Raw genomic sequence first — 17,830 nt, 5'->3', positions numbered from 1 at the left:
GACTTTGCAAACTTGAACCCAGTGAAAAGCTGTCTAAACAGTGCAGGAGGAGACAGGAGCCCCTCTGCTGACATCTGCGGGGAGAGGGTTTCTTTTTCTGGGGGATGATCCAGACTTTACTGGTTGTTTCCGAGCAGAAACAGGGAGCGAGATTCAGAATCACAGACACCTTGCTTGAAGTAAGGTTTCTTTCATGGTTTCCTTGACCTCATAGCTGAGACTGTGCTGAAAAGGACTCCTTTAATGCAGATATAACTCCATCAAACAGAGCATTTTTGCTAAGATCTACCCCTGGCTTCTGTGTGCAGCCCAGGGCTTTTGAATTAAATAGCAAAACTCCCGCTGAGTTCGTTGGGAACAGGACGAGGCCTGTGCTCACCGTGCTGCTCAGCCAGAGGCAGCCTCCGGTCCTGGGGCTGCCGGGAAGTTCAGGCTTCAGTTTCCTTGGCTGGAAGTGCCAGAGAGCGCCGCGCAGCCCACCTGGGAAAGAGGCTGCATTGGAGGTTCCCTGGCTGCCACGTTTTCAGGTCACCTCTTGGCTCACCTCCCGCCAGCGAGCCCCAGGGGAAGGAAGGCAGCCACGACCCCTCGCGCTAAAGCAAAGCCTCGGGATGTTTCTGTTGTGTGCTTGGAAGGCGGCTGAGCCTCAGAGCCGCGAGTGAACGAGCTCGCTGGGCTCTGGAGCCTGGGCCAGCTCAGCTTGAGCCTCGCGGTTAATGGGATAAGGGTTTTACTGGTGTAGCTTTCCACCCAGAGACCTTCCCTGCCCTCCGTGCGCTCAGCTGGAAGCTCACCCTCGTGTCTGCGGCCTCAGCCCTGATCCCGCCGTGGCATGGCTTCACCGTAGCTGTGTCTTGGGGAGGGGGCTCCCTTTTAGGTCCCTGCTTCCGACTCAGTGCACAATGTTTTTTGGGGGCAGCAGCTGGCAGCTGCTTTCCAAGCTACCTGCAAAGTGGGGAGGGACAGAGGAGAAGTGGCAGAGCCAGCGCAGGGCTCTTCTCTGCTGGGACTGTCAGCCCGTGCCCTCGTTTTGAAGACTCGTGTGTCACAGCTAGTGGGATGCTCTCTTAGAGCAGAAGTCTCATCAGCTGTTAAAACGGTCCATATGCTCGTAAAAGCAGCTGATGATTATGGGTATTCCAGCATTTGGGTGATTAAGGTGTTGTTTTAAAACAATATTTTTAGAAAATGCTGAACACTCATCCAGGAGTGATTTGAAGGGACCTGACTTTGTCCTTGCCACTCGCTTCTGAAAATCCTGGTTTGTGTGAGTTTAGGTAAATACTTGGACTTAACTGCTACAGGAGGGTGCTCTCCGAGCCCAGGAAAATACATACAATGAACCTAACTCTCTTTCTCTCGGTCTTCCTCCACAGAGCAAACTTCCCATGACTAACAAATGCTGGCCTAGATTATGAGCTCAAACAAGAACGCTCGCTACAATCGTTTCTCCAGTGGCACGACAAACATCACTACTTCTGAAAACACTAACGGGGTAAGGAGCGGCGCTGTTGGCAGAGGACGGGGACTAGGGCAGCTTCTTATGTTCTCCTCCTTTCTTTTGAGAAAGTGCAGGTGTCTGTTGAAAATATGGTATTTTCTTGCCTCTTAGCAATCACGATATCCACAGTTAAAAGCTGGCAATACGTGTGTACGTTTTTTTCAACAATTCAGGAAAGGTAGCCGTGCTGCAGCGATATGTGCTGATCTTCATTTTGTTAATATTTCAGACAAGAATGGAAACAACTTTTGGGCCAGCCTACTCTGCTGTGACAACCATCACAAAGGGTGAGTGCATCGTACGCGCAGAGCTTCTCCCCAAAGCGCTGTGTGTGATTCCTACCAGTTTTGTTGTTGCCTTACAAATCGTAAAGCTGTTGGGAGAATTGCTGTGCTCGTTACAGACAGGTGCCGAGGTGCTGGTGTTGCTATTACGCAGCCCAGGGGTTATTTAATCACAGCGTCTGATCACCAGGCACCATGGAAATGAGCACACACAGAAATTTTCTCCCATTAGGCAGACTTAACAGCACCACTGGGAAGCCCACGCTGGAGTTAGGGTAGTACAACAGAGTTTGATACCAAATCTCATCTATCCCTGTGGCTTCTCACACAATTGTTACAATCGTTACCAGCGCTAAAAAATTCCTGTCCTTGCTCCCTGCCTGGCTGTGAGTCATGCCGGACGCTTTGGTAAAACCCCCTGTGGCCATTTTTAGTTCACAGGAGGGGGTACAAGTGTACCTGCTCGTTTAAAATTCTTGCACTTTGTTCCTCAGAGCCCAGCAGGTGAGGAGGCTGAGCCCTGACACGTGGTGTGAATGTAGGAAGAGGTCTGGTTTCGTTTTGGAACCAAAATAACCTTACTTTTGTAAAGGCAGACTGTGGCACTGATTTCGATGGGGAAGTGAACATCTGCTTGGCAGAAATGTTTGGATTACGTTTGTCCAGGACTCTCAATTCTAGATGGTTTTGGACTCCTGCGTATTTACATTCAAAACTTTATGTAAGTCAGTAATATGATCTTTATACAAATATCTCTAATTTGATTTAGTTTGCTTCCCTTGTGCTGCGAGAATATCCAGACCTCCCTCAATCAAAGCAGTTGCTGTTGATGCCTGAGATATGTGGGAGTATAAGGTTTCCTTTTAGTAGTATCTTTAACCCATGGGCCTGGTAGAGTATTATCTGTGCTCTTTTCTGGGCAAAGCGACCTTCAAAGGGCAACATGTATTTCAGCAGCTGTCAGAGATAGGATTGTTCTGCCTGCGCTGGTATCTCCAGGTCAAGAACAGGAGTTGGGGAATCCTGAGTCTTTTCCTTTTCTGTGGAACACCGAGAGCTACAGAGACTGACCTGTAGCTTGGAAATGTTACTGAGGAGCCTAAATGCCTGCTTTTTTTTTTTTTCTTCTATTTGCTTTAAAGCTGACGGGACCAATACTTTTAAACAGCATCGTCGGACCCCATCCTCCTCCAGCACACTCACCTACTCCCCTCGAGATGAGGACGATGGCATGGTAGGTGTTGCCAGGAGCTCCCCAGCTGCCTGCCTTAGCCGATTACGTGTCCAGCGAAAGGCATCTGGTGCACCTCGGCACTTCTCTGCCTCCCGCTTTATTCCCACACACGGTGTTATATCGGAGTCAGATGTGTGCACCAGAGGCAAGACCAGACTTGGCATATCCCAGCTGCTTCCGTGGTTGGTTCAGTGGGGACGCAGAGGCTAATCCTGCCCTGGGGCATCAGGCTGGTACCGCAGGTGCTTGTTTTCAGACTGCCTGAAAATGGTAGGTGGGTAGGAAGCCCGCAGGCCTGCTTGTTGAGAGTGTACCTGCCTCCTGCTGGGAGCTGGATGCCCTGAGGTGAGGGAAAGCAGAGCTACTGCCAGCGATGCCGGGGGCCGGTCAGCCTTGGTCAGGGCGTGTCGGGTGGAACACCCGGCAGCACAGCTGGCCTTGCGGTTATGATCAGAAAAATCCATTCCTGTTTCCACCTCCAGATGGGGCTTCTGACCACAGGGAGCTGGTCTGAAACCTGCAGAGTGGGATGTTGGAGCTACAGGCTGTGCTCAGCTCCTGGGGACTACGTCATCGGGGTCTTTCACAGAATCGCAGAATGTCAGGGGTTGGAAGGGACCTCTGAAGATCATCTAGTCCAACCTTCATCCCAGCACACCCAACCACTACACCACAGCCTCAAGTGCTAGATCTACTCTTTCTTTTAAACACCTCCAGGGTTGGTGACTCCACCACCTCCCTGGGCAGCCTGTTCCAGTGCCTCACCACTCGTTCAGGAAAGAACTTCCCCCGAATATCCAATCTAAACTTACCCTGACGCAACTTGAGGCCATTTCCCCTTGTCCTGTCATTAGTAATTAGAGAGAAGAGACCAGCACCAGCCCCACTACAGCCTCCTTTTAGGTAGTTGTAGAGGGCAATAAGGTCTCCTCTCAGCCTCCTCTTCTCCAGACTAAACAAACCCAGTTCCCTCAGCCGCTCTTCATGGGGCATGTTTTCCAGACCTCTCACACAAACCCTTCCCATGTCCTGCAATAACTGCAGAAAAGCACTTCCCAGTATTGAATCCAGCTTTCTCATTCGTCACACTGACTTCTGAGTAACTTCTTTTGTGGAAATTAGTGATCTAACAGGCCTCAGGGTTGGCCGCTTGAAGACAATTAAATCAGTTAATTAAAGCAAGGACAGCACCAGCAAAGCAAACCTCAGGGAATGGATTGGTAGCTCTGAGGCCTTGACCTTCTCCTGCCCCTAACCCTCCAGCCACAGCCCAGCACCACGTGCTCCTGTTTGGATTTAAGCATGTTAGTAGTAGACTTCAAATTAAGGAAATACTGCTAGGAGACTTTGTCAGGTGACAAGACACAGCTTCCAATCCAGGGATAAATGAATCCTTTTTTTTTGTTCAACACTGGCAGAATCTGGGGTCAGCCACAGTGTTGAGCTGCAACACTTCTTAAAATAAATTTGACACCAGATTGCAGAGAGCTTTTTTGTCGACATCCTATAAAGTTCCTTCTGTTGCGCAGTTTTATGGAAGCATGTTGGGGTTTTTGTTTCATTTTTATTTAATTTTTTTCCCCAAAAGTCCTTTCAACATTTGCCTCTTGTCCTTGGCAAACGCAGCTCTCCACCACGTCACTGACCCTGTGGTGCTCGGCTGCTGTTCCAGGAAGCCCCTGGCTCTTGGTGCTGGTCCTGTGGCAGCTCTGTAGTTCTCGTAGGGTGTAGGTAAGAATTTTTCCAGAGGTGTGAGGGCTGATGGGGACATTTAGCCACATTTAACAGAGGAGCTCCCTAACTCTTTTGAAAACCCCAGTACCGTGCACTGAGGTGTAGGAGAGATCTCTGCTAGGATCTAGCCTCAGTCCTCTCACACAGTCTCAGCCCACCTTCCCTGGAGTGCTAAATATTCGTTAGCAAAAATAGCAAGCGGATTAATCGAGTGGTTCGGGAAGCAGCCTGCAGTGTGAGGTGTTAACAAGCCAGAAGCACCACGGCCCTGCTCTGCCTGACTCTGACTAACCCTTTTCGGAAGCTTCCATTGCTTTGTCAAGAAATAATCAGGGATTTCCCTTCCCCATTGCTAAGTTTTCCCTTCTCCAGAAGCTGCCAAGGGCTTGTCAGCCATCAGAGAGACAGCTGGAGACGAGTCAGAGCCCTCCTGTGACCTCCACCATCCCTTTTTCTTTCTTTTTAAAGCTTCTGTTAATGAAACTGAAAGCAGAGCAGCGTGTTCCCTGAGCAAGGCAGGGATTATTGAGCAGCCGCTGTCATCTTTCCTTGAAAACACGGGTTCCCAGCCTCACTGTGCCTACAGGGAGCAGGAACTGTACTAGAGCCTTCATAGGGAGGCTGACTTTTGTAGCTGACACGATGAGAACTGCACCTGAAGATTACAGCTGAATATTTGGGACAGATGTACGCTGACTGCCTGTCCAGAGTCTTGGCTGTTTACATGGAGCTGGGACTGCGGTACTGGCCAGCCACAAGCTATCCATTTACAATTAGAACATCTTTCAATGCTCCGTCCTTGGGCTGTTTGAAGAAGGACTTGATGTGTGGCGCAAAAATAGCCCTGGTGCTGCTGTAGGGACGTGGGACCCTTCTGACAGATCCTCCCAAACCCAAGCCTGGCTGAAGCTGTGCCACCTCTTCCCTGAACTCTGCAGGTCCTGAACTGCAAACCCTGTGGCAGGGCCTGGTGCTCCTTGCTTTGGGGCACACGGGCTGCCCACCAGCCTGGGCCGATTCCTTGTGGTCCTCACTCCCTGTTAATCTCTCTGGAGCCTGTGCTGGCAGCTCTGTGCCTGGCTGATGCCGCAAAACTCGATCTAAATCACCAGGAGAAGAGCGGGAAGTGGTGCTGTGGCTCATCCTGCAGAGCTGAGGTCTTGTGACTCTCGGCCTCATTTACTTGGTAAAAATGAAGGTTGCAGATGCCTACACGGGCAGCAAATGCCAGCAAACATCTCTCAGCCTTGTCTCCAAGTGGAGTGACCTCTCTCAGCACATCGACTTCTTTCTGGCATAGTTAACCCAGCCAGGATGCGGGGAGCTGAGCCCTCGGTGCTGCACAAGCCTAGCAAGGCTGTGGCTTACACCTCTGCCTCCTGGAAGTGCTCTTGGGCTGCAGTTCCCCCGTCTCCGTCAGTGACCCACACAGGATGTTGCTTTTGCTAAAGCTGCTTCTCTAGTGCCTGCCTTTGCTGCCCCGATTGCTGTGTCACCTCCACAACGGGAACTGTGCACAGTCATTCTTTTATTTTAATAACTTCTGTTACTAGTGGAGGAAAATGATAAAGTTAATGGAGACACATAAAATTGATTTACCTCATTATAACCATTCCTCCTCAAGGTTTACAGATTTAGCCAATAAATATGCCGTCTTTAAGAAGAAGAGCTTTATGCTTTGCCTTCTAAGGAGATGCAGCATTTCTGAGTTCCTGGGATCCCAGTATAGTAAAAATTAAGGAGAGGAGTGGTGTGAAGAACCAGGACGATCCTGGTCTGCTCCTCTTCTGCAGCCCAGCAAGGACTGCGCTCAGACTGCAGCACAGGCTGTCTCTGGGGAGGACAGCAGCCTCTGAACCTCATCTTGCATCTTTCATTGCTGTATTTCCCGACTGCCCCACTGGCCTCCTGCGTTGCTTTTGTCTCTCCTTGAGTTTCACATCACACACTTTCACTCAGGGCCAGCACACAAAATAGAGCTCGGGAGATTCAGATCAAACACAAGGAAAAAATGTTTTGCTCACGAGGTGGCGCAGGACAGGAACCTGGGGTGGCAAAGTCTCATCTGTGCTTTTTCTCCCGTCCAGCTGGGCAGGATCGGGGCTGACCCGATCCGGGCGGAGTCTCTCTTTGAGTGGCAGCAGATCTCCAGAGCTCCTTCCATCCCGCACTCCTAGCAGTCTGTGATTCACGTAGGCTACAGTGAAGCCGCGTGTAGGTGTGATACACGCAGAAGCAGGTGGCCCGTGCATTGGTCACCTCTTGATGCCAAGTGCCTGAAGCTTATGGCTTCATTCTCCCGTTTCTTTGTCAGCCTGTTCCACTCCTTGAAGACTTTCCTTATTGCTTCTCTCTGCACTCTTCCCAGTCTGCCAGCAGCACCTCCTCTGGAGTCACCCAGCAGCGGCAGACGGCCAGGTCCAATGGTCTGAAAAGCCTCCAGTTTCGCTTCGATGCTGAATTGCACCTCGGCTTCATGCTTCTGGTTGTGTATCCCACCCTTAGAGATGCTGGTTAATATTCCAGCCTCAGCATTCCCTCAAAGCCAATCCCAAGGCTGCCGTAACCAGGGGGATTTTTCTTGATTGGTGCGCGCGGTGTCCACCGAGCTCTCCCCTCCCGAGCAGGAAGCGACAAAGCCGGTCTGTTACTGAATTGAATAGAAGGAAGTCTCCACACTTACGCAAAGAAATTTGGCAGAAGTTAGATAGCGAGTGCAACAACAAGCACTGCCACAGAGATTATAGAAATTGCAGGAGCTGGTAGCTGTCTCGGGGGGAGATTTACAAAGCTTGCTGTGAAGGATTAATTCTTCCAAACGATTGCCTCGCGGGTGCACGCGGTAAGTATGCAAACGAATGCACCTTGGAGAAAGTTACGTGCTTGGAATTGAGGTGCCAGCTCGGTTTGAGCGAGTTGAACCTGCACGGTGCCTGCCTGGTGCCGGGGAGGGCGCGCGGCGGCGAGACGAGGCGCTCCTGGGGCCACTCCGCGCAGCTTGGCAGAGTGGATGAACAAATGGAGCAGCTGAGTTTTGTGGAAGGGGGGGACTCAAAGTCTCTGTTCCTGGGGTTTTGTAATTCTTTACAATAACAAGAACTGGTTTTTTATCTCTTTGAAGCCTCCGATCAGCACCCCGCGCCGCTCTGACTCTGCTATCTCCGTCCGTTCATTGCACTCTGAGTCCAACATGTCCTTGCGCTCGACGTTCTCACTCCATGAGGAAGAGGAGGAGCCAGTAGGTATTTGGGATTGTCTGAAGGAGCAATATTAGGAAGTTCAGTGTCGGAAGAGTAACTTAGTGGACTCTTGTGAGTACGTATAGCTGTCCTGGGCAGATTTCTCATGATGTCTGGCAACTCAAAGCTTGGCCATCAGGACTCCTGGCTTTAATTCTGTTTCCAACACTGACTTCTGCAAAGTTACTTTGCTTCCTTGTGTACCATTTCTCGGTCTGTAGAGAGGGGACAATGGTGAGGCTTTTCTGCTTCTCAGAAAAAACTAAGTGTGTGGTTCCCTGGCTTTGCTGCAGAGCAGTAGGGAGTTGCAAGTCTTCAGGCGGGTGGTCTAGCCCCAGGCACTGAAATGAATACAATTCCCCAGGGATTTAGAGCCCCAGCCTGTACTGAGGGCTCTGTGGCACCTCGCTGACTTGATTGTAAGCCCCTGGAGGGTGCAAGGAATTGTCCACACGTGACTTTTTGAGCGTAGGCACTTTTAAGCTGAGCTTAGTTTGTGACCCCAGACTGGATGCATGAAAAAGACAGGCGACATTTTTTGCCACAGAGATCTGGGATAAAAGCGTGTGTTTCGTGTTTAGGAACCCAGGGGGATTGGGTTTGCATTTCTGAGAGCAGCACAGGATAAGAGGACAGACCGAACCGCAGCGATTGATTTGAAATGCTCTGAAATGTGAAGCCCTGCTCTGGCAGGGAGCGGAGAGCTGCGCTGCTCAGAGCTCACGCCCCGGCAGTCTTAGTGGCTAAACAAAACTGGGGAGATGGGCCCATTGCGGCAAAAACAATGTTTCTGCTTCCTAATGGAATGAAAGAGCCCTTCCTTCAGGATATTTCAAAAATACAAAAGGCAAAGCTGTTTTAAAATTGCTTTCAAACTTCAGGCTTCGTACGGGGACATTTTTGATGCCACTCAATCCCACCAAGCAAAAAGTGTTCCAGACAGTGCAGCTCACGCGGTTCTGGTCACTTGAGTCACTCTGGCAAAGAGGTTGGTCTGGGCAGTTTGCTGTCAGGTGCTGATCCTGCCAGATGCTGGTGGCCCCCAGTTTGGGATGAGCTGAGGGTCTCCAGCCGTTCCCAAGTTCCTTCATCCCCTCTTACATCCTGGAGGTCAGATCCAGACAAAAGTGTATTTTGCGATAATGAGATCTTCGGCATGCCCTCGGGCTCCTCGGGGCTCACTGCTGAGGAGAATAACTTCTGCGTCCCCAGGGCTGGAGGCTGGAGTCCCAACACAAGGTGTTGGGACTAATCCTTGTGCTCTCTCTGTGCCTTTCTCTCTTCCTCTCCAGGAGCCGCTGGTGTTTGCTGAACAGCCGTCCGTGAAGTTGTGCTGCCAGCTGTGCTGTAGTGTGTTTAAGGATCCAGTCATCACAACCTGTGGGGTAAGGCTCTTCCAAAGCACGAGCGTGGCCCCACAGATGTCCTGCATGAGCTACAGCCGAGCCCTGACTGTCCCCAGGGACAGTCCGTCAGCCCGAGTGACGAGAGTCAAGGCAGCCCCTTACCAGGGAAGCCAGGCCAGCACAGGAACGGAGACGGTGACGGATTTGTGTTAGATTCCCCCAAAGCCACTCTGAACCAGTCTGCAACGGGGGGCACCCTGCAGTTAGTCAGAGAAGCCTGGGCCTTGCTTAAAATGGGGTGCCTTTTCCCAGGAGAGCTGTACCATCAGCCTCCCCATCGTGGCCGTGTTCAGTGTCCTCAGTGTGGCTTCACTGAGGTCTAAATCTCCTTGTCCCCAGTCTTGAAGGGCTCTGCAGAGAGCTGCTGCCGCCAGGGCACCCCAGGAATGGCTGCTCCTCAGCGGTGAAGAAAGTGTTACTTATAAAACAAGAGTGGCTTGAAGCTTCATTTAGTTAATGCTTGCAGAGGGATTTGAGATCCTCTAATGAAAGGCACAGAGTATTATGAGTATTCTTCTATATTCCATTTTACTGGGATTTAATAGAAACTATATATTATTGCTGCTTCTGTGCTACATGTGAAGAAAGATGGCTTTGCGGCTGGCTCTCTAATGCTTCTGACGTGCTTCCGATTGCTCGGATGGAGCTGTAGCAACAGAAGCGAGGAGCAGGATTGTTTATTGCGGTGAGGGTGCTATCCTCAACGGTGCTGGAAGTCGGTGCACTGTTTCAGTAAGCAGCTCTTCATGGAGACGCTGAGATTTACTGGTTAATATGGAAAAAAACAAAAACAAAAACCCGCTGCAGGAAGCAGACTGGCTTCATTTGCAGTCCTGGTTTGGCAGCTCTGGAGGGAGCAGCAGGCAGCTGTGCAGGGCAGGAAAAGGCCGCGTGAGCAGGGCAGCAGATAACAGCTCTGCAGAGTGACTTGCAGCCTCTCCAGGGCTGCTGCCAAGCCCTGGCCCTGTGACAGGGGAATGTGGCTGAAGAGGCTCCAGGGAACCCACAGATCAAGTTCAAGACCAGTGAGATGCTGCAGCCTTTATTCCTTTCTTTATACTCATTTGCGCATTAGATGATATTTGCTACTCGGTCAAATGAAATTGCTGCTCCACATCTTGCTGTAAGGATACAGAGGTAGGAAGCTATTCGATGTGGCCAAATTGACAGAGCATCTGATGAGCTTACAAAGCAGCTGTCCCATCCACCTGACAGCAGGATGGCTTCAGCTGCAGTGGAAGAGTTACGGAGGGATGGATGTATGTGATGGGCTGACTGGCCAAGGACTGGGAGAAGCCAGGCTTCCCCTTGCTCTTCCTCTTGAGGACTTCTCAAGGAAATGAGTGGAATGACATGGACTAAAGTGAGGGCGAAGTAGAGAAAGTCCATGCAGATTTGGAGGGTAAGAATATCAGAATGTGGCAGAACAGACCCATGGCTTTGGCTTGCTCTGTGGTCACAGCCTGATCCTGAACAGGGCAGAACCCTCAAAGCTTCAGGCTGTGTGCTCCGTACCTCTCGGGAGCAGAACCCGTGTTGCGCTCTTAGCTGCCTGAGCAAGCAACTGGTTTTTGCCCTGTGGTGCAGACTCAAGAGTGGGCTGAGCTATAAAGCAGGCAGAGCAGCTGCTGAGGCTCCTGAGCCACAGGCTTTGGTATCTCCCCCCTTTCCCATCCTTAGCCAGAGGGAATAGTTTGTCTGACACCGTTTATGCTGACGCTGCTGTTCCTCTTTGTCTCCACAGCACACGTTCTGCAGAAGATGTGCCTTAACATCTGGTAAGTTCAGAACTGTTCTTGTGTGGTGTGGCTGAAACACTCCCATTTTCTGGTTTGTTTCTTTTGGCTTAAATAGAGACCTGCAGAAAGGTGTCTGAAGGGCTTGAAACGAACTGCCCCTCACAGACACCCAGTGCAGCCGTGAGGAGCTGGGGCCGGGCAGGCTGTGCAGCTCCGAACTCGGATGGTCCGCGCTGTGGCTTGGGCGCTAGAAGGCTGGCCCCGGCTCTTGGGCACAGGATGTACTCAAATCCTGGAATATGCAGTGGATAATCCCAGGATAATACACGTCTCGCCCAGGGTTGACCCATTGATTTCAGACAGAAAGCTTTCTGTGCTGCCCGTCTAAGGAACAGGGGGGCCATGTTTGGCAGAGATGCATCAACCCCCTCCTCCCACAGCCCGGTAGCGCCAGCTCTCTGACCGAGCCCCGGGGCACATGGGGCAGCTTTAGCTCACCCACCTCTTCCAGAAACCCGAAGGAACACAAGGGCCTGGCTGCTGGCCTGGCCTAACCAACTCCTTCGTGGTTTGTACTCTGCCCTACAGCAAAAAAGACTTTATTTGGCACGAGGCTGTGCCCCTCTTGGAAAGCTGTTGCTCAGGACAAAGCTGAGCCATTCATATTCCCCTGGGGAGCCCAGCAGAACAGCAGCTCTTTCTGCCTTAAGATGTTCGTCTTCCACGTGAGGGGGCCCTCTGCTTTGCCTGCTAATCCCCCTCGTCACCGTGTTGTGCTGTATTGATCCCAACCAACAGATTTGTAGCCAAAGGCTCTGCACCTGCAGTCCTGAGCTGCTCGGTTTTGCTCCAGCCCTCAAAGCTCGTATCTTTGCTTTGCTGCAGTGACCCTGGGCTGCGGTGCCTGGCTGGCAGAGAGGAGCTGAGCCCCAGGCCCCGGTGGGGATCGGGTTATGCAGGTGGTCACTGCCTGTGAATGCTCTCACACTTCTGCAAGCACGAGGTAGTCTGAATTAGCATGGCCTTTTTCGTTGTCAGCTAGCTCAAATTATTAGGGATTAACATAAACTGTAGCTTTTTGCCGAGCCCCAAGACAACCCAGAGAGACAGTGCCTTGCAGACCTCGTGTGAATATTCATGGCTCGTTCCATTGCCACCCATCTGGGAGCTGGTCATCCTGGCCAGAGAAGGCGAAAGAGTAGAATCTCCACGCGGAGGCTCTTGGAAATGCTCCTGCAGCGTCTCAGTCCTTGCTGACTCTCCCTTTTACTTCCTTACCTGGCAGAGAAGTGCCCCGTGGACAATGCCAAACTGACCGTTGTGGTTAACAACATCGCGGTGGCCGAGCAGATCGGGGAGCTCTTCATTCACTGCAAGTATGTGCCCCCAGCCAGCAGCAAGCCCGCTGCCTTCGAGGTGGACCCCCGCGGATGTCCGTTTACAATTAAATTGAGTGCCAGGAAGTAAGTGGCTCGTTACCAGCGTGCAGCCTCTCCAGGGACGGGACTTCATCACCAGCAATCTGCTGTTGTGTCTGAGCTGCCCTGCGGCTCCCGGGGACGGCACAGCTCCTCTGCCGGGGCGGGCAGGGGTGTGGGAACAGGCAGGGTGACTGGAAGAGACAGTTCTCTATATCTAAGTCTTGGCTTGATGGCACATGGGCTGGTCTCGGGGAGAGGGTGCTCTACTCTGATCCCAACTTATCTAAGCGTCTCGGTGTCGGGACAGGGGATACGCTGTGAAAGCAGCCACCTTGCAGCTGGGCTGAAACCCTGTGGCTGTGGTCAAGCAGAGAGCTTGGGATTCTCTTTGTAAGAGGAGTTATCCTAGTTATATCCTAGGAATCTGAAATCTGTCTCCCTCTCCCTCCTAAATGCATTCCCTGTCTTCCCTGTCACTTGGCCATTGCCTGTTGTTGATAGCTGCCTGAAGGCTCAGCTGATCAGCTGCCAGAATAGATGTTCCCTGCATATATGTGGCCTATTATTACTCTCAACTTACTGGACAAATGAGAATTTAAAGCTGTAATTGCAGTCTCAGAGCAGGAGGCTTTTGATCACCTAACAGTCTCACAGGGCTGGTTTGCTCCTTTACTGACGATCTGTGTTGTTTCCATTAATTTTTGCTTATCGCTGATTTTTACCTCCTTTTGCTTCTCTCCGTGGGCAGGGATCATGAAAGTAGCTGCGATTACAGGCCGGTTCGCTGCCCCAATAATCCCAGCTGCCCGCCTCTCCTGAAAATGAACCTGGAGGCGCATCTGAAAGAGTGCGAGCACATCAAGTGTCCTCACTCCAAATACGGGTAAGGAGCTGGTGCTTTTTAGTGGGAAGGATGCAATGAGCTCATTCCTGAGCTGCTTTTTAGCCGCTGCAGCTTTGGCATAGCCCCGTGGACTCTGAGCAGCTCTACCCAGTGCTGTGCACTGGCCTGAGACTGAGATCCAGCTTGCAGCCCCCGAGCTTCTTGTTGAGATTGGGCTAGTCAGGCTGCCGAGCTGTAAGCTCTGCTGGCAGCTGAGGAGGAGGGTGAAGAGGGTGAGGTGTGTAGGCAGAAGAACCAGCTGGAGGAGAAGCAGAGCAGTGGTTGTGGCCAGAGCCACGCAGGGAGGAGGATGAGTACAAGAGTAACACGAGCACCATGGCAGCGTCTTTCAAACCCGTCCTTCTCCCAGGGAAAGGGCAGTGCTGGTCAGCCGTGGAGGGTTGATTGAGACCTGAGCAGGAGTGGAGCTGGAGCTGGGGGTTCCCTGCAGGATGCCCAGCTAAAGTTACCATTTCTTGGCAGAAGCAGAGCAAGGCGAGTCCTGACAGAGCAGCCCTGACTCCCGGCCACGCTGCAGGCCCAAGGCAGCATCTGCCGAGGTCACTCATAGCTTTTTCTATTGGTTTTGATGGCTCTTAGATTGGAGTCCTGATGAGCACATGAATTGACTCCGCATCTCTTTCCCAAGACCTGCTTTTCCTTGCATCTACCTAGACAGACTGTTCAGTTTGGGCCAATGCCCTGGCTGGAAGAACAGGAGCTGCTTGGCCTTTCCGTTGCCCTGCAGCTGCCCCTGCCCAGCAGGATGATGAACCGCAGTACCGCTGCTCCTGGTAGGAGGAGCAGAGCAGCCGAAGACCCACACTGGCCTCAGACCTCCCTCTGAGGAGCCAGCTGAGCAAGGAGGTCTCCAGTGTGAGCCCTGCTCCAGCCAGCATCTGCCTTCCCCTCCTAGGTGTACGTTCATAGGAAATCAAGACACTTACGAGACCCACCTAGAGACGTGCAAGTTTGAGGGTCTGAAGGAGTTTCTGCAGCAGACAGACGATCGCTTCCATGAGATGCAGGTGGCCATGGCCCAGAAGGACCAGGAAATCGCCTTCCTGCGCTCCATGCTGGGGAAGCTCTCGGAGAAAATCGACCAGCTGGAGAAGAACCTGGAGCTCAAGTTTGGTGAGTCTGTGCCGGATGAGTTTTGTGGTCAGAGCTGTAGGGACAGGGCAGCTCTCAGTTAGGATGGCACGTTACAAGATTCATTCCATGTTTGAAATTGGTGCTGAGAAGGTTTCAGGAGGTTCAGATGTTCCTTGCAGAGGAACAAATAGGGGTTCCATTGACCTCTCTGCTACCAGAACATCAGGGGCAGTCACCAGTCACATGGCAAATCCTAGAAATGTCTGCATCAGCTGCCACCTTTCTCCTGTGACTTTTTCCTGTGCAGTCCATGGGCACAGGCCCCCACAGAAATCAGCAAGTCGAATAGCCAGCGAGACAGCCATCCTGGAGCAAGCATGGCTCTTGGACACCTTTGCTGTGCCCAGCCCTGTCTTGCCTGCAAAATTTGCTGGGTCTCTAGAACCCGAGTACAATTTGCATTTGAGTAGCAGCCACCCTCCTGCTTTTCCCTGCTGGTGACAGCGGGTGCATCCTCCTCCCTCCTTGTTCAGAGGTTACGTGGCAGCGAGTGTCCTCTGCCTGTTCCCTGGGTGCTGTCACTGACTCTGCGGTGACCACGGGGCTGTCCGTCTCTTGCAGATGTGCTGGACGAGAACCAGAGCAAGCTGAGCGAGGACCTGATGGAGTTCCGCAGGGATGCTTCCATGCTGAATGTGAGGAGGGGCCCTGGGGTGGGGCGGGGTTTACGTGCAGTCGGCTGGTTCTGCTTCTGGTTGGGCTTCTCCTGTGGTGAGGGGAGTCCTTGGGGTTCCCTCCTGCTCGCTGGCTCTGCTCGCCCCAGGTTTGTTCGGCTTCTGCTGCAGCTGGGGTCTGGGTGAAGGTTTCCTCTGGGCTGAGTCAAAGGCAGCTCAGCGAGGACATCCTGGTCACTGCATCTGGGCTGATGTTTTAAGTGGTTTCTCAGCCTGTTGCCGCTCTGGAAATGTGTTAACAGAGGAAAAGACCCCTGCAGCAAAGAGAGAGCCCTCTGCTCCAAAACCTGGGCACTCCTGTGCCTTCTCTACTAGCCAGGGACAGTATGCCCTTCTCCCTGCCTGCAGAGAAAGCAGAAAGGTAAGCACATCCCTGCTAACAAGCTGGGAGCAAGAGCCATCTCATGATTGTGAGCATTATTCGAGCACTGCCGTTGGGTAGGCATTGCTCCCTAGTTCAGGCAGGCTGCGTCTCACTGCCTGTACCGATGAGGAGGAAATCGCTCTTGGTTTACTTGAGCCTACTAAGGAAGAGGGTCCCCGTAGATGCAGTAGGGACCAGACTGCAGAAGAGACTTTTATAAAGAGACCTTCCAAGTCCTCTCCAGCAAGGTGGGCTTCGAGAGGTCAGCTGAGCAAGCAGTGCCTGTAACCGATTTGATTATTTTTAGCAGTCTGGTGAATGGCAGAGCAAGGACAGGAAATTCTGAAAGGTATTTCTATGCCTGCCTGAGTGTTGAAGAGTTTAGTGCCGGTCTGAGATGCTGTCCGAGGCCCATTGTCTCTGGAGGGAGGTGATGGAGGGATGTACGCGCAGAGGCCTTGAGCAGGAGACTTCGGATCAGAGATGGAGTCAGCTGCTGAGGGAGGGCCTTCACGGGGAGACAAGATGTGTCCGAGGGCAAGAGCGGGTGTAGAAGTGGAGGGGAATAGCCTTAAAGCCGTGCTCAGGACGGCAAGCTGGTCTTGGTGGCTCTGCAGCTCACGCAGCTTGTTCTCCGTTTCAGGATGAGCTCTCCCACATTAACGCTCGGCTCAACATGGGCATCCTTGGATGTGAGTACGCAGTGGTTTTCATCCTCTCGGGCTGGGTTTGGGCTGCAGGAAGAAGACACTGCTGGGAGAGTTTGCCAGAAGCAGAGGCTGAAGGGGAACCCCCTGGTGCTGCAGGGCTGCCTGCTGCTGGGGGCATGTCAAGAGGACTCTGCCCCTCTGCCCTCCTTTGGTCCATCCCGCGAGTTGTTTTGGGGAGATGAGTCCTGGGGCTCAAAGCAATAAGGCAATGATCTGTAAGGGTGGGACATGAGACCTTCCAGCCAGACTGGGTGGGTCTCACGGTTCCTTCTGGCCTGCAACAACATGAAGTGCCAGGAGGACCTGCCGGGAAGGTGTGGGGAGCCCTGTCCCCTCCAAACTCCCTGTGACACGGCGCAGCAGCACTGTCCCACCTCCAACCTGCCCTCTTGTTTCCGTAGCCTATGATCCTCAGCAGATCTTCAAGTGCAAGGGGACCTTTGTGGGACACCAGGGCCCTGTCTGGTGTTTGTGCGTTTACTCTATAGGAGACTTGCTCTTCAGCGGCTCTTCAGACAAAACCATTAAGGTAGGAGTTTGCCTCTGCCGCGTGCCTTTCGCATTTGTAAACACGTTTCGGGGCGGACAGAAGCTGAGCTGCAGCTTGTGGGATGGGGGGGATGGCACTTCCCAAAGTTTCTCCCAAGGAATCTGAAATGATTCTTTGCAACTGTAATTGCGCGGAATTCTCTATGAGGAAATGTTATGTGGTAGCGAAATTGAGAAACACGGGGGGTTTTGCAAAGCTTTGATGAGGATCTCAGTCCTGCTGCTGCTACTGGTTTTGCTGTATGTGGTGTTTAGGGCATTCAAGCCTATTTTGGCTTCTCATTTTATTTTCCTGCTGCTGCTGGTTTTGCTCTACGTGGTGTTTAGGGCATTCAAGCCTATTTCAGCTTCTGATTTTATTTTCCCTTGTTACAAAAAGTCATCTTAGGAAAAAACATTTCCCCCTGATCGGATGTGTCCTTTTTCCATTTTATGGCGTGTTTGTTTTGCTTTGTCCTGTTTTCAGTAACTCAAACTGACAGCACTGCCCCTGTGCAGCCCAAACAACAGTTCCCAGCGTCACCATGTTGGCTGCTGGTGGCTGACGCAGGGCTGGGGAGCCACACAGCCAGCCCTGCCAGGAGCAGAGCTTTGGTGTAGTTCTTTGAACAATGGCAAGAGCCGTGTGGAAGAAAGCAGACATTGCTGCACTTTATTGGAAGAAAACAGCTTTTCTCCCCTGTCCTGGCGGCTCTGGGCACCATATTCCCATGTTCTCTCCTGAGAGAGTGGTGTGCGTGGTGTGTGCTCTGTGGGGAGAACCTCTGCAGTGGCAGGGCAGGCTGTGCTGTGCCCTTGGAGCCCCAGGACGGGGCGTGAATTGCTAAAGCAGGAGCCCGAGAGCTGCTTCTCCGGTCTGGGCTGCGGGAGGCAGAGCTGGAGAGGGCTGATGCTGCCTCTGCCCGGTGTCAACTTCAACCTGACCCTTTGCAGTAAA

General features: G+C 52.2%; 1 protein-coding gene across 1 annotated transcript in view; it reads left to right on the top strand.

Annotated features, from left to right (window-relative positions):
* Window positions 1–1,373: 1,373 nt before the first annotated feature.
* TRAF7 (TNF receptor-associated factor 7, E3 ubiquitin protein ligase) overlaps window positions 1,374–17,830 on the top strand; it is a gene marked incomplete at its 3' end in the record, with an annotated part of 20,453 nt that continues 3,996 nt past the window's right edge. The window contains exons 1-12 of the mRNA XM_009865788.1: window positions 1,374–1,495; window positions 1,731–1,788; window positions 2,928–3,019; window positions 7,875–7,991; window positions 9,285–9,377; window positions 11,143–11,176; window positions 12,423–12,600; window positions 13,307–13,441; window positions 14,358–14,575; window positions 15,158–15,231; window positions 16,278–16,326; window positions 16,746–16,873. Of these exons, the coding sequence (XP_009864090.1) occupies window positions 1,415–1,495; window positions 1,731–1,788; window positions 2,928–3,019; window positions 7,875–7,991; window positions 9,285–9,377; window positions 11,143–11,176; window positions 12,423–12,600; window positions 13,307–13,441; window positions 14,358–14,575; window positions 15,158–15,231; window positions 16,278–16,326; window positions 16,746–16,873 (1,257 nt within the window). The remainder of the gene's footprint in view (window positions 1,496–1,730; window positions 1,789–2,927; window positions 3,020–7,874; window positions 7,992–9,284; window positions 9,378–11,142; window positions 11,177–12,422; window positions 12,601–13,306; window positions 13,442–14,357; window positions 14,576–15,157; window positions 15,232–16,277; window positions 16,327–16,745; window positions 16,874–17,830) is intronic.

The sequence above is a fragment of the Apaloderma vittatum genome, unplaced genomic scaffold, assembly GCF_000703405.1.
Source record: "Apaloderma vittatum isolate BGI_N311 unplaced genomic scaffold, ASM70340v1 scaffold9943, whole genome shotgun sequence".
Classification (NCBI taxonomy): Eukaryota; Metazoa; Chordata; class Aves; order Trogoniformes; family Trogonidae; genus Apaloderma; species Apaloderma vittatum.
Note: the sequence above shows the minus strand (reverse complement) of the source record. Positions and strands in the feature narration are given on the sequence as shown.